At 36.7% G+C, this 24,874-nt stretch overlaps 2 protein-coding genes across 3 annotated transcripts in view; one reads left to right on the forward strand and one right to left on the reverse strand.

Annotated features, from left to right (window-relative positions):
• The window catches only part of LOC109095382 (semaphorin-3G-like), a 28,321-nt gene extending 8,231 nt beyond the window's left edge, over window positions 1-20,090 (forward strand). For both annotated transcript variants that reach the window (XM_042762338.1, XM_042762337.1), the window contains exons 2-15: window positions 3,684-3,841; window positions 7,452-7,514; window positions 9,901-10,020; window positions 11,965-12,055; window positions 12,796-12,912; window positions 13,664-13,812; window positions 14,661-14,775; window positions 14,893-14,962; window positions 15,629-16,005; window positions 16,098-16,189; window positions 16,564-16,605; window positions 17,659-17,884; window positions 18,440-18,573; window positions 18,871-20,090. In XM_042762338.1, the coding sequence (XP_042618272.1) occupies window positions 3,684-3,841; window positions 7,452-7,514; window positions 9,901-10,020; window positions 11,965-12,055; window positions 12,796-12,912; window positions 13,664-13,812; window positions 14,661-14,775; window positions 14,893-14,962; window positions 15,629-16,005; window positions 16,098-16,189; window positions 16,564-16,605; window positions 17,659-17,884; window positions 18,440-18,573; window positions 18,871-19,338 (2,222 nt within the window). In that variant the 3' untranslated portion in view covers window positions 19,339-20,090. The remainder of the gene's footprint in view (window positions 1-3,683; window positions 3,842-7,451; window positions 7,515-9,900; window positions 10,021-11,964; window positions 12,056-12,795; window positions 12,913-13,663; window positions 13,813-14,660; window positions 14,776-14,892; window positions 14,963-15,628; window positions 16,006-16,097; window positions 16,190-16,563; window positions 16,606-17,658; window positions 17,885-18,439; window positions 18,574-18,870) is intronic.
• Window positions 20,091-20,891: 801 nt separating this feature from the next.
• LOC109095381 (semaphorin-3B-like) overlaps window positions 20,892-24,874 on the reverse strand; it is a 33,327-nt gene continuing 29,344 nt past the window's right edge. The window contains exon 20 of the mRNA XM_042762339.1: window positions 20,892-20,904. The gene's annotated coding sequence lies outside the window, so the exon portion shown is untranslated. The remainder of the gene's footprint in view (window positions 20,905-24,874) is intronic.

A 24,874-nucleotide genomic window follows, 5' to 3' on the forward strand; every position in this document is an offset into this window, starting at 1 on the left:
GCCCCGAAAGATCAACCTGATACTGAAATCACACACACACACACACACACACACACACACACACACACACACACACACACACACACGCACACGCACACACATGCATGATAAAGTTCATGCAAGTTATATATTAATATCTGTCTACACCAGAGAGGAGAACATGATCAACTTCCTATGTGGACATGTTTCCTCCTGAGGGTTATGTATTCATATATTACATATTCATACTTCCTTTCTCACTTTCTTTTTATCTCTCTCTTTCTCTGTATCTTAATCACATACAGACACACGACCCTTTAGACAAAAAATGGGAATAAATGCAATCCTTAAGGCAAACAGCCCAGTCGGCACAAATGCAAGACCTCTCCCTTCTTCCATTTATATTCACTTCATTACCAGTAAGTGAAAATCTAAAAGGTAGGCCAGATGCCAACAAGCATGTGTGTGTTATTAATGGTTGTTTAGAAAGTTGGTGGGTTGCCGCACTGTGTAGAAAGCCTTCTAATGTAAGAAATCAAGTTTAGGAGAAAGAGAGGAAGGGTATGAATTTTCTGTGCTGTATCTACAGCATAACACCACTGCAATTCCACCCCACTCTGTAAATTCCGGTTTGCATTTATTAAGTCTTTCTTATCTCTTTATTGCCCTCTTTTTCTCATTGATCTCACTCGACAGATGTGATTAGAAGCTAACTGATTTAAAGATAATAGGGTTTGTAGGAAACATGCATCAGATGAGCAGACCTGTATTTTTATCAGGAGTGTTTCTGTGTTATAACCAAGGAAGCATATCATTCCTGGAGAAGGCATCTATCAGGATTCCCATTCATCTTACTGAGAGATGAAGTTACACCATCTTTTAACTGTCCTGTTCTAACCCAGGCAAACCCTAAGCACTTGTTTTTAACTGTCATTTATTCTGACACTACATTTTTAGTTATTTTCCAAAGCGTTACACATCTACTGGCACACATACAGCCTCTTACTGTCGCACTGGAGGTGTGTGTTTGTGTTATAGAGAGAGTTCTTGCCAACTCAGAACTCTGTGTAGTCTCAGGTTGTCATTTTATTATGTTTAATGTCATTAAACTGGTGATTGTGAACTGTTATTTTAAGTGAGCCGATTATTTACATAGTGTGATTAAGCGAGCGCCACTGCTCACTTTGAGGGAAGGAAAAAGTAACGTGAGTCTGTGAGGACATAAGAAAAAAAATGATGGCTTACTTGCACAACACTCTTGTGCAGGGTGCAGTTTATTTACAGTGCCAATGAATAAGACAGTCCACAGTAAAGTATATATACAGCCAGAGCTGTAATCACCATAGACATTGACAAGACAAGTCCCCTCCAATAATTAGAAATGGCCAAACTGTACCCCCCCCCCCCCAATATTTGAAATTCTTGCACTGATATTTTGCACTCCATTACATTCATTATATACAGTATATACTGTATATGTGCTAAAATACTCTGAAAGCATTTCTATTGCTACTGTCAACCTGTGACCAAACAAATACAGAGCGAATGACTTGATGAGTTGATTCTTACTAATGAATCAAAAAACATACAGTGCAAACAGGAACAGTTTCTTTAACGAAAGACTTTGTAAATGAAAACCATACAGCATAGTCCAAGTCCTGAACAAACGACTCTTATGAGCTGGCTTAGTGAATCAGTATAGTTACAGACTGAGTGATCGTTCACATGACAACATGTAATTAAAGATTCAGATAAAGAGTTTGGCAGTAATAATGTTTTCGGTTTATTTTTTCTAAATCAAAATAATCTTATTTGACAATGGAACTGCATTTACTTTTTCTGAAATTTCTTTCCCAGTTGTAGGCCTACCAAAAAATGTGTATAATAATTTAAATAAACCATGAAGGAACTAGAATGATTAGTGGGAATCAAAACTGTAATTATTCCTTATGATTCCCATCTCTTCTAAGACATATTATAGGAGAAAAAGGGAAAAGAATGTGAAGTTGTAACTCTAAATTTCTTCAAATGTATATGTCTTTATTTAATTGTCTTCATATGCGTGTGTTTATGGGGGACTCAGGGTTGATTCATGACTTACTGAGATCATCTGCCACCATTGTGCTCTTGAGTAGAGCACTAAACCACAGGTTACCTCAGGGGTTCATTGCAATTATTGTTCCTATATATAACCGCTGGATGAAACGCATCTGTTAAATGACATATAGCAGGGATCTGTGACTGTATGTATGCTTTTTATGTATGAGTGTCTGCGTCAGTATTTCACTGTTTGGAGTCAGTGCTAACCAGGCAAAAATGTTGCATCGCATGAAAGCAACAATGTTGTATCACCAAAAAAGGCAGTCAGAACATATCTGTTGTTAACATCCAGTAATGCGGAGAAGGATTTTGAACCAAAGAAGCTTCAGTCATTTGTTGTACACACACCCACAAACATTCTCTTGTTATCTTTCTCTAGTTCCACAAGTTCCGCAATGATATAATGGAGTCTGTGTTCTGGAAAGAAAACCCTTGAAAGTTTTTTATATCATTGTGGAACTTGCACGCAAGATCACTCTAACAAAGAAAGAACAAATCTCTTTCTCTTTTGTTCAGCTTGTGAGTTTATTGGAGGTTTATATCACACAATGTGAAACCCCAGAACTGTGTTTGAATATATTTTGACCTCTTTGCCAATGATTGTTTTATTTTTTGTTTAGCTTGTGAGTTTATTGGAGGTTTATATCACACACCCGGAGCAGTGGGCAGCCATTTTATGCTGCGGCGCCCGGGAGCAAATGGCCGAGAAAGCGCTGTACATTCACTCCCCCCAGTTTAATTTGCGGCCCGGTTCGACTCACAAAACTCCTTAAATGGCCGAGAAAGAGTTTTAATTGGTTTATATAGAGGAGTGGATTGTGAATGTTGTTGTTGCATGTGTGTGTGTTTTTATTGTGGTTCAACATTTGGCTTTAGACACGTGCCACCCTCTCAACGAAGCCTCATTCCTCCTTCAGCTGCTCTTTTTCCACTCCTCTTTTCTCTCCAACCGCACATCATATGAGGGGAATGTGGAGCTGTACTTCAGGATACTAGAGAAAGATAACAAGAGAATGTTTGTGGGTGTGTGTACAACAAATGACTGAAGCTTCTTTGGTTCAAAATCCTTCTCCGCATTACTGGATAGTAAACATCAGATATGTTCTGACTGCCTTGTTTGGTGATACAACATTGTTGCTTTCATGCAATGCAACAGTCTTGCTCTCACTGTGGACAAATTACTTTGTAGAAATGTATCAGCTAGTTATTACTCAATGTTTAAGATTCTGAGATGTTAACAGGTTTTGCCAAAGTTTGCCAAGTTTGGTTAAAATGCCTCTGTTGGATAAAGTAATATTTTGACTTGCAGCATTGAACAAATAGTCATACCAATAAAGCACAATTACATTTAATTGACAACAAGAGAAACAGATAAAGAGTGGTTTAGTTCTCAGAGGACTCCCATTAGTCACATTCCACAAACTTTTCCTGCTGTTCTGGATTTAAGATGAGTGTCCTCTTTCAGAACTTCATCACCATTTTCTCCTCATAAATCTGCTTTGACTAGTAGAGACAGATTTATTGTCATTTTTCAGTTCAAATGTGGTGTTCATTGTCGTGTCATTCATATTTCATGTCTCTTTCTCTCTCTTCCTTTTCCACAGATCTTTTGGCCACAAACCGTACCTCCAACTTCAGTGGTTTTCATGGAGATCTGCACTTGTCGGCTGTGTTTTTGGATGAATATCATGACAGGCTTTTCCTGGGAGGGAAGGATGTTCTCTACTCGTTGAGACTGGATCACAAACATGATGCTAAAGAGGTAAGACATACTATCACTGCGATAAGGTTAAGATAATAAGCTGCCCATGGAGAACACAGGTGTGAGAGCCCAGAAAAAGTGCGAGTGATGAGGGTCTGAATGGATGAGGGTCTGTTAGTGAGAGGTGTCATGTCTGCTCTACTGGAGACTGTTATCTACAGACACAGATAAAATCAACAGACTCTTGCATGTGCTGAAACATTTTACACATGATTTGTAAGGGGCGTGTAAAAGCCGGTTCACATACACCCTTGTGTTAAAAAAAACAGATGAAGCACAACAAAATGGAAGAAAGTCTTGAGATTTTTAAAAGCTGAATTGTTTTAACTTGACAAGGTGTCTTTGAAGGGGACATCGGATACAAAATTCACATGGTGTTTGTTTGCGTATAAATGTGTTCTTAGCAGTGTGTGGACACAACCACCCTACAATGATAAAAAAAGGTGTCTTTGTCCTTTTTTAATTCCCCTAAAAATGTCCATTCAGAGCTCCAAGCTTTTTTGTCCTGAAATAGGTTGCTGTGAACAGAGCTGTTTTTGACAAGGTAAAAAGTTATTTTACACGACCATTGAGAAATTTTAACGTATTTTAAAGTATTTTGCAGATATTTCATGAAGATCCTAAAGAAAAATACCAACTTGTGGAAAATGGGCATCCAATGTCCCCTTTAAAACAGCAAGCTGCATCACCACCACCCCCAAATCATAATTCTATTATGTATTATTATTAAAATAGAAATGTATTTATAATTTTATAAATATTGTAAAATCATAACTATTTAAAATAATATTTATAATTGTATAATATTACAACTATTATAAAACCATCATTGTGAAAGCGTCTTTATACTAATATAACATTTAGAATATCATACATATTATAAAAAGTTTATTAAAAATCACACAAAAACAGCTGTTCACAAACACACATTAAAGTCATGTAAATTGACCGCACTTGTGACAAAGACTTGTTTAGACCTCACTTAAGACATATAGACACATAAATGGTCTTGCTCGATTTTACGAGTTTAATGTTTGCTGCCCTTTTCCTGTTATTCACAGTTTTGTGGTGTAGTTTATAAGATAAAGTTGTGAGTAATGAGAAGAGCCACAGTGTATAAACAGGCACTGGCCTAAATGGACTGTAAAAGCAGAAGTGCTATGATACTACTTGTCTAGAGGGTTTGGCAGTTTTTTCCCTGTGACTCTGTTCATGTGAATATGTTTTGACTCAAGTCACTGGAGCCTCAACCAGTGTGGTTGTTTTCATATGCAGTTTCCAAAGTATTTATCATTGTGTGTGGCCTTGTTAAAGGATATGAACAGGAAGAGGAGGAACGTTGCCATGGTGACAGACACATGGGAGTGGCTGCACCATCTGAGGTTATGACCCCGTGACCTTTGGCTCAAGGACAGACGTTTTCTGCCTTGTTAGACCCTTGAGCATTCTGTAATGGTCCCCGGACTACCACTGGCCACTGTTTTCAAATATACTACCTTCTGTACTGTACAACTGAAATGTTCTTTTCAGTAACAATGTGCAGGAAAAGCTTTTCACCTTTTTTTAGCCAGAAAACAAAATGAGGATGTTTGGATGTGTGAATTTGCGTGTGCAATATTGTTTTGTAGATGCTATCAGTAAAGCTTCCCAGCCGAAGGAGAGGGTGCCACAGAAATCAAGCAGTGATTCATGAGGTTGTTCTTGAAGCGGAAAAATTACTCAACCCTGATCAGACTTCCTTTTCCCTCTTGGGCATGTATTTACTGCAAATCTCCATCACCTGTTGCCTTCATCTCAGCTGATCTCAGTTCAGTGAGAGGAATCATTCACTCATTCTTTTCAGAGTACTATCAAGTCCAGGATTGACTATGCAGTGTTTCTCCCATGGTTAATAGAAGTTGGTTAATCTTAAATATAGTGCGTCTGGAGCAAATTAAAAAGCTGAATGAGTGAGCCAGGGCCCTTTCTTTCACACCATGGATTTATAGTATACTGTAGTGTTATATCATTAATAATGACCTTTTAGGCCAATACAACCCAACGACAGCCACATTTGGACTATTTGTAGTCCAAGTGTCCTGAAGAATAAAGGTAATCGCTATTTAAGGAAAGAGGAAATGCTTTCATGCACAGGAAGGATGCTGGGTAACAACTGATTGCAGGTTCCGGATTTAGACAATGTCAAAATGAGCAAGAGCTTGAAATGGTAAATACAAGCTAATGACTCACTAATGATTTTATCATATGAAGGCTGGAACAGATTCAAACTAACTGGTTTGAGGAGAAACATTTTTTGAATGATATCTGACATTTTACAAGCAGTAGATTAGATTTGTAAACGTCATGTGATGTAAAAAGTTTGATTAGTCAACATGTCCAATCAGTATCTACATTTTATACATTTGGCAGACACTTTTATTGATAATGACTAAAACTGCATTCAAAGTGAACATCATTTCCCTGAGAACTAAACCTATGACCTTGGCATTGCTCCAGGTTTGAGCTACAGGAACACTATTTAACATTACACTATTTTATTTGAATATATTTTTGTTGGAAATATAATCTTAATGTGTGGCTGATATATCTAATCACACAAATTGATAATTATAATTGTGTTATATTCTGTCCGCTTTTGGTAATGAGGACAATATGACTTATGAAATTAAGCTTGCATATGTTTGCGGATCTCTATAAACAAACCCAAAAGTCTCTGTGAGGTCTGAACGTGACATCGGTTTTGTTCCATACTGTTCTGTGACACATTAGATATTAATGTGTCAGGATGTGCAATCTCTGTATATATATTTGAATAGAGGAGCTAATGTAGCAGATGAGATTGTTAATTTCTCAATTGTTCATAACATCAGGGTAGGTTTTTGTAACTTTTAAACTCTCAGAGTTGTTTTCATAAATCTATCTTTATTGTTGACATTCATGAAAAAAAAAAAAAAAACCACAAAGCATTTTTGTCGCACACCCACCCTCAGCGACACTAGCTCATTTTACCCCACATAATAAGTGGAGTCAATTTGTAAGCCATTTGTAGCTTGATTTCCCTGAAGAGTGTAAACACTGGCAATGTGGTGCTGTCGAAAACATCAACTCAACCAATGGATTGAGACTATCTGTTTGTCTGACCAGTGGAAGACAGGGGGTGCGTTCAGAAAACAGCCATGTGCCAGTGGTCTCTGTGTAATATTATGTGAATAACAGCCATTATTTTTGCAATTCCATTTGGCGCTGCTTTATTGGCACAGAAATGACTCCGTTTAGCTTTAAATTTGGCATGAAATAGAAATTGCAATAATCTTTTCTCCCCTATTGTGATGAATATCCAAGTGAAATGGCTTCTTGAACAAAAAAAATAAATAAATAAATGTAGGGCAGGACTTGATTTGTCCATTGGAAAAGATCATTGCTGTTCTTTGTCCATTTTGAGTTCATGGTGACTTTAATTGGTGTCTGATTTTGTTATGTTTGGATCTTTGGCAGAGTAATTAGTCTTAAAAAGTAAATGAGTCTTGGTGCGAGTCCCACAGAGCTGTGCTTAGTGTATGTTTAATTTATGAGATGATAAATTTCATCTGCTTTTCCTTTTTATGTCCAGATCCATTGGCCTTCATTGCCTGGGAACCGTGAGGACTGTATTCTCAAAGGGAAGGATCCCGAGGTGAGTAAACAACTGGCTCTGGTTCTGAATTCACTAAAAACAGCAACAAAAGCTGTCAGGTTCTTTCATGTCTTTCATGACAGCAGAAATCATCAAATGTAGTTTGTTTTGGAATAATTGGTTAGTGTGATTCTCTGCATTATTTAGTTTGGTTCAATCTGGAGTTTCAAACAAAAACATCTGTCCATCTTCAGCTATAATCTGAGTAAGCTGCAGTTGGCATGATGACTGGAGAGAAGAAGCCAAACGCCCATAAATGAGATTTGATCCTCTCACTTATTGTCTTGCTTTCCAACCAAGTTTGTGTGTGACTCATGAGTCTCTTAAACCTAATGACTATTGAAGGCTGTCCCAATGCACAGAACGCAGTTATTCCTTTATTGTTTGAAATCCCCTTTGCTTTCTCTTTCTTTTACATTTTTGCTTCTTGTTCTTTTTCTTCTTGTTCAGCCTCTCCCTTTTCTCTTTCAGCACCATGAGTATGTTAGTTATGTTCCAAGTTAAATCTTTCCTGTCCTCTGGCCCTAATGGTGGAAGGTCTTCCACACACACACACACACACACACACACACACACTTGTACGGAGATACACTCTGCATCTGTTAGTGTTTAGCATGTTTCACTCGTAAAGTGGAAATGTGAAGTGTCGTCATGGTAACACGCTCTGGTGACTGTCCCGTCAGTATTGTTTGTTGTGGCAGGTGAGTGTGATTTCACAGCGGTGTTTTAATGAATTTGTTCAGTGTGTGAGTATGTGTTAGGGAATTGAACAGGATATTTGTTACAGATATGAACTCATTTTAAGGTGTCCTTGTTACACGTTACATGTACTTACTATTATATTAACAATTAATTGTGCATACTTACATGTAAGTAACCCTAAACCAAACCCTAACCCTAAGCATATAGTATGTACATGTAGTTAATTAATATTACTCTGTACTTTTCCCCCTCTGTACTTTGCATAATTACACTGTAACAAGGACACCTTAAAATAAAGTGTAACTGAGTTTTAAGTACCACATAACACAGCTCCCACAAAAATGACTGGGGACACTTTCCATGAATAGGGGACATTTTTACTAACTCTAAGTAACTTTGCAACTACATGTCAACTAACTCTCATTAAAATATCAGTTAAGGTTAGTAGAATAAGTTGACACATACTTGCAAAGTTACATATAGTCAGTAGAATGTCTGATGGGGAATCATAAAATAAAGTGTTAGCAGATATTAAGTTGACCGTCTACTAATACTCTAATGACTTGTAGTTGACATATAGTTGCAGAGTTACTTATAGTTAGTTGAATGTCTAAAATGAACTATCAAAATAAAGTTTTACTAAATTTAGTGTATTTAATTATTTATTTATTATAGATTTAGAGGCACAAATCCTTTTTTTGTGACAATTATTTTAAACTTTAGATAAACTGCTATAAACAAAACCTAGCATGAAAATATACAGTTTTAAATGGATCAAACCTCACAAGTGGTATTCAGTTATTTATAAATAAAGCTTTTTATAAAAAAAAATCACAATTTAATTTATTTGAATATGTACATTTAATATAATATTTTGGGCTAAAATAAAACTACACAAATCAGGGTTTTATCACAAATAATGTTTGGCCCAAATTTTGATTACATGTCAGCAAAAATTCTACAACTCAGAAAATGAATGGAAAATTAAACAGCTTAATATAAAGTTTGATCTCCTGAGACTGACAAACAGCATAATATATTTGATCATTTATATATATTTTTAAGTTTTAGGCTCTGTTTTATTCCATGTTTATGGAAAGTGACTGGTACATTGCTGCTTTGGATCTCTCTCACTCTGCGGGTTAACATCTGGCAGCAGTTTGAGCATCTGCCTACATCTTTTATGACCCTTGACCTTTTGCTCATTTATGCTCCACTGATTTTGACCCTACACAGTCAATAAAGCTGCATACAGGTGGCCATAGTTAGAGTGTGTATGTTGATAGTGCGTGTGTTTGTATGTGTGTGTGAGAAGTCTTCCTCTTTCTGAACCTTTCAGTAATTGGACCATAAGAGCTTCTTTCCCATGTTAAAAGCTCTGATTGCTCTTCAGTGAGTGGGGATCATTTTCTTGCAATTTTCTTGTTCTTTTTCTCTGATGCATTAAAATTTCTATGATTCCTATAACTCTACAGGGAAATATTGGTCACACTTACACATACCAAAATTCCTCATGATCATGAACTGCACTTGATGAGTTTAACCTCGCTGTCCAATGTAAAATACATGTGTTTGTATGTTTGTGTAAGTAATTGTGCTGTAATTATCAAGATTGTACCCTCATTTGCCACCAAAACACCCAACATTTTAATATGAACTCTTTCTATGTGTATGTTTGGTACAGACAGAGTGTGCAAACTTTGTGCGGTTGTTGCAGCCATTTAACCGCACTCATCTACTGGCCTGTGGAACTGGAGCTTTCCAACCCGTGTGTGCATATGTGATGGTTGGACACCGCGGAGAGGTAACACACACAAACACTCCCTCCCACTGCTTCACACCTAGTGTGTTTGTGTATGCACATCAGGAAGATCTCATTTACTTATGTATATCAGAGACCTAATTGTTTAAGGTCAGAGGTCACCCACCAACAGGCCGGTCCTTAAGGTCAAGACTAGATCATGAGAGAAGATATAAAGCAAAAACACACAAACACACATTCATTCAGAGGAATCAGAGCAGTGGATAGAAAAAGAGAAATAATGTGTATCTCTGTTCTGAATAGAATGTCTATTGTGGCATTGGAGAGCTGCTCTTTACTTCCTTTGAGGTGTTTTGACCGGTGTGTCACCACACTGGGCGCCACAGATGTCTGACAATACTACATTGTGAAACTTAACTGGCACCGGAGGTTTACTCTGTCTTTGGCACCACTGGACACACCCATAGAGTGTCTGACATCAATGACAGGAAAAACTACTGCACTACTATAATTACATTTTAGATTAGATTTTAGATTTAGAAGTCAGACGATGCTACGTAAAGGGATAGTTCACCCAAAAATGAAACAAAAATGTAATCACTTACTCACCCTCATGTTGTTCCAAACCTGTATGAGTTTTTTTCTTCTGTTGAATATAAAAGGAGAAGAAAAAACGATGTTAGTCAATTGCTACCAGCAACTGTTTGGTTACCAGATACGTTGATGATAAATACAACCAATAACACTAGTTAACTAAAGGAATCAGTGGATCATTTATTTGAACTGGTTAAATGTAAACCCGTACAAACAATTTCACTAAAATGTTCTGAACCAAGAGAAAAGGGATTGTGCATGAGAGCACAGTCATTGCCTCAGCTCTGGCTGTAAAGCTATGTGTATAATAGACCGTGACAAGAAAAACAATGATGTAGTGTTGTGTAATGCTACTCTGGTACTTGTTGGAAAAAGCAGTTCATTACTTAAAGAGCTACACTATTATAAAACCAGTTGAAGTACATTGATGCTACTGATAATTGTAGCAAGTAAAAGTTAGTAGTGTTGTTAATTTTAGTTAGTTAAACCCCAACACTGTTTTTCCTGTTTGGGGTCACTTTGATGCAAATTACAATGAGCAAATCCCAATAAACTGGTAGAGACTACCAAATCAAAAGTTTGGGGTCAGTAAGCAATCAATACTTTAAATTGAGCTGAATTTACAGCAAAGACTTATTGTTACAATAAATTACTTTTCAAGTAAATGGTGTTTTTTTTAATTTTTTTTTTACTTTCTATTCATCAGATAATTCTGAAAAAGTATGATGGTTTTCACAAAAATATAACAGCACAACTGTTTTCAACATTGATAATAATAAGAAATACTTCTTGAGTACCAAATCAGCATATTAGAATGATTTCTGAATGACCATGCGACACTGAAGACTCAACTAATGACTGCTGAAAATTCAGCTTTGTCATAACAATAATGAATTACATTTTAAATTATTACAATACGAACTGCAATAATAATCCACAATATTCATGTTTCTAATGTGTTTTTGGAAAAATAAATGCAGCCTAGTCAGCATCTTTCAAAAAAAATCTTCCAGATCACAAACCGTCGCACAGTAGTGTACATCAGAAAATGTTTGCATTTCAGACTTCACATATTTATACCCGTGGTCTCTAAGATCCCAAACTAATGTATTGTGACATTTTTAAGCTATTCGTTTTGATTATAATCAGTTAAGGTGAGTAAAAAGTCAGGAAGTATTAAACTGAGCTACAATAATAAATATATCTTTAGAAATATTTAGTGGGCCTTGGGGTCTCTAATACCCCAAACTGAACATGATTAATAGTATATCCCAGTATTGTAAAAATAAATAATATATTTCTTCACAAGCAAAAGAAATTCAGACATTTGTGAGCTTAAGTTTATTTTTGAGTTGTTAAATTGATGTGAATCTTCTGACTTCTTGTTGGCAGCATGTGTTCAGTTTGGATCGCACCACGGTACAGAATGGGAGGGGGAAATGTCCCCATGACCCCAAACTACCCTTTGCAAGCACCTTCACAGGTACATTTCAGTGTGTTAAGTTTCAGCATCAATGTTCATGCCGCTGCATGCTTGTGTTGTGTGTTCATAAGTATGTCTGAGCACGTTTGTGTGTGTGTGTGTGTGTGTGTTTTGGCTCTTGTGTGTGTTGGGTGGAGGTTTCTGCTTGTCAGTTTTCACTAAGATTATTGCCTGTTGTAGATTGACTGCTCTGATGGGAGAAATTTGAGGTGTTCTTCAGTCCAGGTTTAGTGTTGTGGGGGTCTTCTGTATGTATGTTCATGGGTGTGTTACAGTCTTCTGGGGCACAGACACATCTCCCAGTGTGTATGTGTGTCTTTACAACACTGAACAATCTTGGCTCCCCTCGCTGGACATTTTGCCAGATGCAATATTTTTCAGGACAGATTTTTAAGATTGCATGTTAGTGAACTCATAGATACTGATACACTGTACACATGAGTTAAACAAGGTTTCATTATAAAAATAAAAAAAAATCCAGTAAAATGGTATGATCTCATTTTAGATGATGAAGTGTGTGTGACTTTGAAAGACTTTTGACTGTATATTAGGTCTCACCTGATTTATACAGAAGATGTGTGAGAGTGTGTTTTCAAGCCGATAACATGATTTAATGAAAAATTGTACAATGGGGCTTTTTGCATAAAATTGTTTACTTTTACTTCCTCTCATGTAAGAGATTGAGTTCTCTGCACTGACCTCCAATACCCCCTCTCTCTCTCTCTCTCTCTCTCTCTCAGGTGGAGAGCTGTACACTGGTCTGACTGCAGATTTTTTGGGGAGAGACTCTGTGATTTTGAGAGGTTTAGGGACTCGCTCGCCAATGAGAACAGAGATGGATCAGAGAATCCTACATGGTACAAAGTTACTTAATTTTGATATTAATAAACATTTTCAGTCTTATTTCTTATGTGTTTTATAACATTTTATGGTAGAAAGGTTGGTGACATTAATACATTTTATACGTAGCAAAACTGTTTAAATCAGCTATTATTGTTAACTTAAACTAAAACTTGAAAAAAATATTTTTGTTAATTGAAATTAAAAACTTAAAAATAAAAACTTAAACAAAAATTAAAAATGTTGCCTTTCCAACTAACTGAAATAAAAACTCAAATACAAAAGTTAAAGGTAAATTAAAGCTAAAAAATGCTTTTAGATGTTAGATAATTATTGTTTCTTTTAGATATTAGAAATATAAAAAAATGAAAATGGCAAAAGCACATAACAAAATAACTATAACTTGGCCTAAAATTAAAATAAAAACTAGAATAAAAATAAAAGGTGATTCAAGATATTAATATATAAATAATACAAAAAAAATTAGCAATTTTAGTATCATTTATAATTTGTGTAAAATTCATGTCATTTTTATACTATAAATGTTGCAATAGTTATTTACTCTTTATTGATAATTAAAACATAATTTGTTTTGTTTTATAATGAATTTCCACATTTTAAATCCTGGGACAAAAGTGCTCATTATTGATGGAATTGATGATTTCTCAAAATCATTAGTCAAATTGAATTGATAGACTACAAACTTCCAACAATCACAATCAGATGTGCATTATAATAGTGTGTATCTGTGTGTTTGTGCATGTACAGAGCCCAGGTTTATTGCGGCCCACCTCATTCCTGACAGTGCGGACAGAGATGACGATAAAATTTATTTCTTCTTCACTGAAAGAGCAACAGAGACTGCAGAGCGAGATGATGAAGGAGCCATACACACACACATTGGACGATTGTGTGTGGTGAGACAAACTACAACAAATACCACATACATACAGTACATCCAGGCAGAAGTAGGCCAGTATACTGGAATGCTTCTGCCCTTTTTCAACCAAATGTGCACAGCTGCTGGATGGTTTGCATGCCTCTGAATCACACACATACACTCACCGATTAGCCCAGTTCACATACACACACATACACACACTAATACACAAGGCTCTGTAGAGTAAGTGGAGCAGTACAAATCTCCCTCTGTCATTCAGAGGTCAGTGTTCAAAGAGCCAGGGTCAATCGCACATTACTGTCACTTTGACTTCTGTTCATTCATTGTTCAACTTCAGCACATTCCCAAATCACACACACACTCTCTTACACTGCAGAGAAGGGGATTATCTCCACATATGCTGATTACACAGATTTAGGATCCTTTATGCCACCCTTGTTTCTTCGACATGGTAAATCCAGCTGCATTGCTTTTTGGGAATCTGTTACAGAATTTCCCTTATGGTGCCATAATCTCCATAACTGCCGCTGCCCTGAGATATTTTGTGATATTGAACCATTCTTGTTCCCATGGGAACAATGAGAACTGTCACAAACTCCGTTGTACTAGGGATTGTGGGAAACATGTACTGTGGCACTTTTTGTATACTAGTTTCAATGCACTATGATTTGGAATGCACTAATTCTAATATTGCATACTACTTAGGATGGATAGTATACAAATTGAGACGCAGGGATAGTTCGTTTTACCCAGCATTCATTGTGTGTGGTCTGGGGGTAAATGATACTGGGATTTGACTTTTTGCAGATCCGTTGTCCAGAAGTGAATTCAACGCTTCATGATTTATTGTTTATGTGGTTTCAGAATGATGTGGGTGGGCAGAGGGTTCTGGTGAATAAGTGGAGCACATTTATTAAAGCCCGACTGGTGTGTTCTGTTCCTGGACCTCATGGCATCCAAACACACTTTCACCAGCTGGGTGAGACAGTAAACACACACACACGCCTTTTTATGTACAGTGTTATATAAACTTGAGATTGTTTTGATCTCTAAATGCCCCTTGTGTGATCTTTGACTGTGTGTGTTTGTCTTGCAGAGGATGTGTTTCTGTTAAGGACCAAAGATGAAACCAATCCAGAGATCTATGCAATATTCAGCACCATCAGGTCTGTCTCAAATTTGGCTGAAAGCACATCTGTTGATCTGTGCATTCCCTCTGCAAAGCACTGTGCAGTGCTTCAGCTCATATCAATTGCACGCTATTATCTCATTCAGTTTGTCTTAGTATATATATATATATACTTTGTCTTTTGTTTTAATCGGTTTTAGATTAAACTTAAATTTTTTATGCCTTATTTATTATTTTAATGTTCTTAATTTTTTTTTATTTGGAGTTTTTGCATTTTATTTATTTATTTATTTTTTTTTCCTCTCTTCCTTCATTATGCTATTGTGAAGCACTTTAAATTGCCATTGTGTATGAAATGTATAATTAAACTTGCATTGCCTTGTCATTTTTAAAAGAATAGTTCACCCAAAAATGAAAATGTACTCATCCTCAGGCTAGGTTTGTTTCTTCATCAGATTAGTGCGATGCATTTATCAGCTGTTTAAACTCTCATTCTGACGGCACCCATTCACTGCAGATGATCCATTGGTGAGCAAGTGATGTAATGCTAAATTTCTCAAGATCTGTTCCCGATATTGAAACACACTGATCAACATCTTGGATGGCCTGAGGACGAGTACATTTTCAGCAAATTTTCATTTTTGGGTGAACTGTTTCATGAATAAGGGGTATTTGAGTTTAACAGAATATTTTCTCTCTCTAGTAATGTGTTTCAGGGGTATGCCGTGTGTGTGTATAGTATGGCTGATATCCGTGAAGCATTTAATGGGCCATTTGCTCATAAAGAAAGGCCGGACTATCAGTGGGGACCTTATGAAGGACGAGTCCCTTACCCGAGACCAGGAGTGTGCCCTAGTAAGATCACGGCTCAGCCTGGTCGTGCCTTCCGTAGCACACTGGAGTTTCCAGATGCTGTTCTGCAATTTGCTCGAACACACCCACTAATGTGGCGTCCCATTTACCCATCACAACGGCAACCACTGCTGCTCCGCACCGGCGCCCCATACAGGCTCACACACATCACTGTAGACCGCACACAGGCCGAGGACGGATACTATGATGTCATGTTCATCGGCACTGGTAAGACAGATTGTCATCACTTCAGTTAACACTCAAGTATGTTTATAACCCTGGGTGACTGATTGAATAACTGTAACCTTTGACCTCTTCAGATGTTGGGACTGTGCTAAAGGTTATCGTACTTGGAAACAGTAACTCTCTCGCCAACGAGGAGATTACACTGGAGGAAATGCAGGTGTTCAAGGTCTGTGAGCTCAAAAGTGTGTGTGTAATGATGTGTGCATTTATTTGTCTGTTCATGAGAATAGCTGAATTTTCATCAATTATATCATAGCGCCACCCCTGCTCAAGAAACATTTCTTGTTATTATTAATGTTGAAACAGTTGTGCTGCTTAATATTTTTTGTGAAATTGTGATTCTTATTTTTTTTTTTTCTTCAAGATTCTTTGATAAAATTTCAAAAGAACAGCATTTATTTGCAGTAGCATTCTTTTGCAACATTATAAAAGAATTTACTGTCACAAAAAATCTTACTGGCCACAAACTTTTTAACATTAGTGTATATGTGTATGGACGCATAACTTAAGTTCTGTTTCTCATGATATTTATCTCTGCAGGTACCCACTCCCATAACCTCCATGGACATTTCTGTGAAAAGGGTATGCTCATGTTTCATGCACTCTCACTATATTGTTCCAGCAAATTAATATAAGCTTAGCAACATAAGCAGCACCATAAAATCATTTCCCACAAAATTCCCAATGAGGCTTTTACTGCGTGCAGAGAAATGGGACTCAATAAAACATTCATGAAAAACAACCAGCTGCTTAGTTACTCATCATGAAGCAGGTACTTTATATCCAAACCAAACAGACAGTATACTTACTTCATAGACAGTCCTGTGGGTAATTTATATCTGATTAGTTAATAATGTTTAATTAGTTAATTTATATTCCTGGAGCCACAGGAGTTATAGCGTCAGTTCACACAAAATTGCCAAGTATGCTTGCGCATACAAGCGTCAGCTTCCAGTACACAAAAGACAACAACACACAGTCAAAAAAAATAAAAAATAAAAACCCTTTGCAGATAAATAAGTGTATAAACAATTGTGCATCTTTATGCAGGGATGTACTAGGATCATATTGTATAAGTGGGGTTGAGGTAGATACTGACTGTCCTGGTATTTGCGGCTCTGAAGCGCCGGCCAGATGGCAAGATTCAAAGATGGGGTAAACTTGGGTGTGAGGGATCCAGAGTGATTTTCTGAGCCCTTTTCTCACTCTGGATGTATAAGTTCTTGAAGGGTGAATGGCATTTACATCATTTAGTTACATACAAATCATTCCAAACTCATGAAGTTTTTGAATGGAATTCAAACAAGGGATTCACACTTAGTTCCTCATTCAAATGGTTGATTTGTTTTTCTTAAATTTGTATTAAAAAATGACAAATTTTGGTCATATTGTCCACTTTTATAGTGCTTTTTTAGCCTTTTTAGAACTTGACAACACCAGTCCTCATTCACTTTTATATGGAAAAGAGCAGCCATGGCATTCTCCTAAGCATCTCCTTTTGTGTAAAGGTGTTTGGAATGATATGCTGTTTGACTAAATAATGAAGAATTTAGTTTTTTGGGTGAACTATCTCTGTTTTGCTCAAGCGAACAGTGGAAAATGGAACCAAAACGGTTATTTCTCTCTCTCTTCCAGCAAACTCTGTTCGTGGGTTCACAGACAGGTGTTGTCCAGGTGCCTCTGCACCGCTGCAGTATGTACGGTAAAGCTTGTGCCGAGTGCTGCCTAGCTCGAGATCCATACTGTGCCTGGGACGGACGCACCTGCACACGCTACCTGCCAAACACAAAACGGCGTTACCGAAGACAGGACATCAAACATGCAAACCCAGCACTGCAGTGCATGGACCAAAACCTCAGCGGTAAGAAAGAATGAAAAAAAAAATGATAGCCTTCTTAAGTGAGTTCAGTCATGCTCTGTGAATGTCAATACACCAGCGGCCTCCTCTCAGAACTTCAACTGCATTTACATGTCAAAGAGCTCACTGATGTGAAAGTGCAGGAGAAGAGCAATTCCTTCAGAGATTTGAAGTTAAATTATTTAATCATTAGCATTAGAAACATCAGTAAACCTTTGAGCTCGTCTGTTAGGAAGATTAATAGGGTTTGAAGGGCAGTCTCACTCCACTGGGACAAACACTCTGTTCGGTGTGAAATACAGGAACTGATAGAGTGATAGATGAACAGGCAGATCACTCTCTATCTCTCATCACAGAAAAGAGAGAATGAGAGGAAAGAACAAAAGAGGTGTGAGTGATGAGTGCTTGAGTGATTGCATGCCAAAGATTAGAATGTTGGTGATGAAAAGCGATTATATATGTATGTGCACACTTATAGTCCTGGACTGACCTTACAATGAACCATGTTGTGTGAGTCTATAAAAGTGTCTGTATAAACCATCATGTGTTTCTCTGTGGTGGAGGACCTGGAGCTGACTGAAGAACGGCTCGTTTACGGCACTGAGAACAACAGCACCTTCCTGGAGTGCATCCCTCGATCGCCACAGGCCACTGTCACATGGCACATTCAGAGAGATGACTACAAAGAGGAGGTGTTTTGTTGATTTAATTATTAAAAATATATCAGTTCTGTTTAAAATGTGGATACGTTCTGGCTGGAAAACTTGGAACATGTCCATAGTTCTCTAAGACACTTTCAGATATCACTGAAAATAATCTTGGGAGCAGTTGTTGTAAAGTCACTGAAAAGAAAAGTAAAGTTTGCACTCTTCGTTGGAATATCCCATTTTGTTTGATTATGAAACATATTATTTTAAGTTTGTTTGTTTTATTTGAGATAGAGACCGTTTTATTTTTCAAATTCCACTAATTTCTCTTTTCCTCTGTTAGTGGTACTGGATGAACGTATCACTAAGACAGACGATGGTTTGTTGTTCCGCCGTGTGCTCCGTCAGGACAAAGGCAAATATGTGTGTCGATCTCGGGAACACGGGTTCACACAAACCCTCTCACGCTTCTGGTTGGACGTCTTACAAACCGACACCCTTTCGGACCTCCTGTCACGTGACAGCAAATATAAAGTATGGTCGCCGTGCCCTGCCAACACAGCCTCTACCAATCGTGGCCCAGCCAAGACGTGGTTCAAGGACGTCTTGCAGCTGATTGGTCCTTCAAACCTGCCGCAGGTAGAGCAGTACTGTGAACGTGTTTGGTGTAATGAGAAGCTGAGACGCAAACACAAAAGCATGATGGACAAATATCGGCAAGCGCAGGACTCTGGGCGGAGAGCACGAGTCCAAAAGAGCACAGGAGAATCCCGAATCCGCTCTCCACGGGACCTCCACTCACAAGAGTAAAATACAGAACCACATGAAGCAATATGGACTTCCAATGGAAAGTGGACGTGTTTTTTAGATGCTCTCTCAAACACACACACATAAACATACTTGTTTTTGTTTGTGGTGATGTAAAATATTATAGGTTTTGTCTCTAACAATCCAAGATCTCTCTGTGTTAATTAGGACATTCTTGAGTGTCCTTTCCAAAAGTTCCTGTGACCATGGCAGCCGGCCCTCATCATCTTACAGTAGACCATGGCTGATGTTATACGTCACACTTAAGAACTCAGCAGCTGCAAAACCTTTTTACTGGAACAAAGGGAACTAGTAGATTGGAGCGCTGCCCCTGCTATAACAGGTGCCAAAAAACATACATTCATTTAAGATACATCTGGCTGTGATACAGCTGAGTGTAATACTCAGAGACTTTTCCTCAACTGAGAACTATGGCAGCATTCAACAAAACTCAGCTTGCCAGTACATTAAGCTGGAAAGAAATAAAAGTTTGGACTAATTAGACTATTTTCTAGTAACTGAATCATATGTTGACGACCGTTGAGACTTCAACAGAACTGACTTTGTTCTTAATCATCTTGGAACACCACATCGCAATCATGAGCTTTAGAACTTTGTACAGGGTTTGTTTTCTTTTCAATTTTTGCGAGGTAAAGTTTTGGTAACACTTTATAGTAAGGTCCGATTTATTAGTTAATGCATTAGCTAACTTTAAATAATGAATTTTACAGCATTTATCATGGTTTAAAATTTATCTTTGTTTAAAAAAAATATTATAAGCTTTTTTAACATAGTATAAAATAACATTAATTTATTATTAATGTGAATTATCAATAAACAATAGTATATTTATAAATTAACAATAACCTAAACTAATAAATGCTGTAAAAATTGTCATGTGCACTTATTTATTTCTTTGGTGAAAAACTGTGTAATCTTGCCACGACGACTGTCTGACTGTACATCACTCACAAACTGAACCTTATTATAAAGTATTATCAAAAGTTTTAATCATATAGTAAACTTTAATTTAAAACTAGACAGCTGATGTTTTACTATTTATTCTAGAAAACGCTGTTCAGCAGCTGCAGTAGCCTTGATACGAATATCTGTCCCGTCTCGCTGTTCATTTACTCTATTTTACTTGTTTCTTTCTACACCTAGACTAAAAACTCCTGCATCACTTGAACCATTTATTTATTTATAGTTAGAAAGGTCTGGAAAAAATACTGCTTTGTTTCTACAAATCTTTCCTGGAGAGCAACCGTTTGGCTGAAAACTTTCTCCAGTGTCTTTTCAGAACTTCAGGGAAAAAATTGCAAACCACTCGAGCAAATCGACCAAAAGAAACAAGCTCACTTATAATTTTCTGTTCAATGCCCTGACATGACTGACTGCATAGACTAGTTGCACTGAAACTGCTTTTTGTGAATGGGTACAGCAGCACTGCTCTGATTTAAACTGCATGTGTCATTAGTTTTTTGTTTTTTTAATACAGTATTAAAACAATAATCTGAAAGGAGTTCTGTACCTCCAATAACATCAACAGCACAATTCCTCTTTTTCACTGTCTTTAAATTGGTTGTATAGATTTTATCAACAGCACAATTCCTCTTTTTCACTGTCTTTAAATTGGTTGTATAGATTTTAGCTCATTTTCTCTGTAAACTCCGACCTGTGTTTGGTTCAGTGATACATAAATAAAAACGTTTTACAGAGAGTTTTATGGGTTTGTGTTTCACATCACGTCCTTGGAAAGCGATTAGGTCAGCTCAGAGAGACCCCCTCTTAGAGGCACACAGGGGTTGGGTGTGACCGTTCAGCATTACAGATGTTCCTTTTATGTTTTCCAACATGTGGTGGTTTATCATGCTAAACTGAAAAGGTCTTTTTCTCCTGAGATTGTCTTTGTCAGTGCTTAATTTATAAATGACTCCATTCAAGTGAGGTCATACGTTAGTGACATTAGTCAGTACGAGGCTCGACATTAAGAACAAGCGCCTGTGCTGTGATATATATATCGCTGCTGGAGAACAGAGAACAGTAAAAGAGCTATAAAAATCAGAACCGAAACACCAGCTAAATGAGACTCTAATGTGCGTTTATATGTGATGTAGTTAGCAGGTGGATACGGTTGCATCATATAACGGTCAAATTGTGTCATGGTTTTGCTCTCAGTGTTAAAAAGCTAATTGCTAAGTCAAACATTACTGTTTCTATTGATATTTGTGTAAGACCCCTGACCTGAAGTAGTAAACTTTGTCATATAACTCACCTTACCGTTGGTGCAAGACATGAATTATTCCAAAAACATTATTAGCTATTTTGTGGCAACCTACTATATAGAAGGGGTGTGTTTTTCTATAAGGGGGGAGGGGAGCACTGTGGGGGGCATTAGCAAACTTCCAAGGGGGCCCAAGATGACTTAAATCTATTTAAAATAAGAACAAAGCATTAAAAGGAACCAAAAAAAAAAAAAAAATATTATAAAATTTTTAGATGGATAGTCTCGGGATTCCTGCACATATGAGGAAGCCTGTTTTTTTGAGTTATGCTATTTTTTCAAATTATTTTATTGTCTTTATTATTTAAGAAAATTCACTGGTAAAAGAGAGTGGAACATTCTGCATTTATACCTTCTGGAATTCTGAAAAGTAATTATTTTCATTATTATTATTTTAGTGACGTCTTAAATTACAAAAATCATGACAGCATTTTTGTAAACATCATACACATTTCTGTCCAAATTCATAAAAATTTAGTTTGTGTCAATGTATTTTCACTTTCTGCTTTCATTTTGACTTTCTGCTTCATTTTGAGTGGAACCACTGGTGTTTGGCTGCATAGGAATTATTTCACTTTGGCCATAGCATAAAGTGAATATTTTATGTGTTCGAATGAGCCAGTTTATTGTTACAATAACCTTTCAGGATTCTTTCAACTTTTAAAGGAAGGGAGAAAACCACTACCTCTTTTTGTCTCTTTCTACTGAGTACTTTAACAGCAATGTGTATGTAATAGATCAGGAAGTGAATAAATGTGAGAGGCTTGCACACCAAAGGACAGTAATAACTACATCCATTGTCTATATTACATTAGGCTGATTTATGGAAAGCATAAAAAAGGTAATTGTGAGATTTAAACTTCTGATCAAATTCTGTGAGAGAAAAGTCTGTTTTGAATTTGCATCTAACAATTTGAACTTTATTCCCCTCTGAATTTTTTATTTTATTTTTTTGGCTCTGCCATGGGGGAAAATGTAATCACAAAACTCACAATTCTGCCTTTGCAAGTTTATATTTCAAAATTCTGACCTTTTTAATCACAATTGAGAGTTTATCTCATAATTCTGAGTTAAAATCGTGCAATTCTGAGTTTACAGCTTAAAGTTTTCTTAGAATTACAAGGAAAAGTTTTGAATTCTGAGATTTAAACAGAATTGCAAGTTAAAGTCACAATTACTGTTTTTTTTTTTTTTTTTTTTTTTTATCCTGTGGCAGAAACAAGCTTAAATACAAATAATAGATACACTCATAGCATAACCGCCAAGTACATACTGGGAACTCCAGCATTGTAGCAAGTTCTGCTTACGAGTACCACAGAGAACTCAGTTGTGAATTTTCATAAAGTTAATTAATTTAGGTTTTTTCCACTGAACAACATAAAAACCTTTAAATTTAGGGAGTCACCTCATCCCAAGTCTGCCTAACTCTCTCTCCTGTTCCATCACAGCCTCACATTTACCTGAAGTGCACTGAACTCGAGAAAGGTTTGCAAACAGTTGTTCAGTGAAGACTGTTGTAAACGGTGAAACACAGCAGCTGCAAGATCACTGATCATCACTGACGCACACCAATGACCCACTTCCTGTTTTGAAACATGGACAAACACCATCAAGGTCCAGTCGGACATACCAGTGTTTCCACGCCTGTATAACACTATACTGAGCAGCACAGCTGTGTAAAAATAAACATTCAGTCATTTACAGAATAATGCAGACTGCCAAAGTAGGAACGGAGAGACCAAGTTCACTCAATCATTATCAAGGGGCCTCATTACAAACAGTTTAGATCAGTTTCAACCCCACATACACATTTTCTTTCTTTTTCCCACAGCCCTTGTAATAAGATCTACAAATATAATATTTTCTGAAGCCCAATTAAGTCTTAACTCATTTTCCTTGTTCAGGGAGGTGTGTTTTTCTATGCCACTTGTAACTACAAATTCATCTCTCTGCGCTAATCTCGTATCTTTTCTTCCGACGTCATGGTTTGGGTTTGTTTTGTCAGCCTCCTCTCTAAACTCTCCTGTTCTGTCTGAGTGAGAGAGCGAAAGAAAGACAGAAAAGAAACAGAATGAATATAAGTGCAAGAATTTATAGGTGAGTCAGTGAGACGATCTGTCGACCCTGTGTTTTTAAGTCAACAGCTCTAATGAAAATCTAAGAGGTTAAGAAATCCAATGAAGGGTTAATTAGCACTAACTGGCATCATTAATCTTAACAGCTATCACAGAAAGAGACATTACCAGTTAGTAGACAGAATGGAAAATGTGTAGCAAGTGGTCATGTTTATATTGTCTTTATAAGCATATTCAAAAATACAACTACAAAAAATAAAAATAAATAAATAAATAAATAGAAAGAGTTTAATAATTATGTCACTGCGTTTTATTTATTTTTTTGGCCAATAATGTGATGCTCAACACATTTCCTTTACTCGGTTATTTAATTTTTGCTAAATTTTTTTTTAAAATAAATTACTTTTAAAATTCTATTTTTATTTTTGTTTTTTTACCTTACAAATAATCGTACCCTATGAAATATTCTGTTAAAAGCATAAGTGTGAAACACAGCATGCACAGTAGCGCGCTCGAGTGGTGAGATCGCGCTACTGCATAAAGAACAGGGTTTTTTTTCTCTTAAATACTCACTCTTGCGCTATCAAAAATTAAACTGAGTTATTCTAAGTAAATGCATGTTTTATTGTGTTAATAATTTACAGTCTGATGCAACAATCCACAGAGAAAATACTCAGGGAATAATACAGTGTTCACGTCAACTTTGGCCTTTTTTTGACTTGTCCACAAAATGCAACTCACACTTTCCCCCAATGTACAGAATTCCTAATATTTAATGGCACAAACACATAAAGCCTCTCTCAGACTGAGACACCCCACCCCCGCTCTTTTCTTACACACAGGAAAAGAAAATCAGATGAGTTTGAAATGCTGTTTGAATAGTCTTTTACATGACCCAAATAGTTACTTTCGAATTGTGTTAGGTTAGGTCTTTAAATACGTATTCAAAAGAAGGGAAAGGATTTCAAAATATACACACAAGGACGTTCTGATATTCTCCTCTATCAAAATGGACATTACACATGTAGGCTAGGTCAGTTTTATCACAAACCGCCACAACACATCAGCTTATCGAGCCATAAATATATGTTGAAAACACCAGATAATCTTGCAGGACAGTTTTTATTGGAAATTGCAAGTTTAGATTAGTTTATTTAGCAATGTATATAAAAACGAGTAC

Source organism: Cyprinus carpio, chromosome A8 (assembly GCF_018340385.1).
Source record: "Cyprinus carpio isolate SPL01 chromosome A8, ASM1834038v1, whole genome shotgun sequence".
In the NCBI taxonomy this organism is placed as follows: Eukaryota; Metazoa; Chordata; class Actinopteri; order Cypriniformes; family Cyprinidae; genus Cyprinus; species Cyprinus carpio.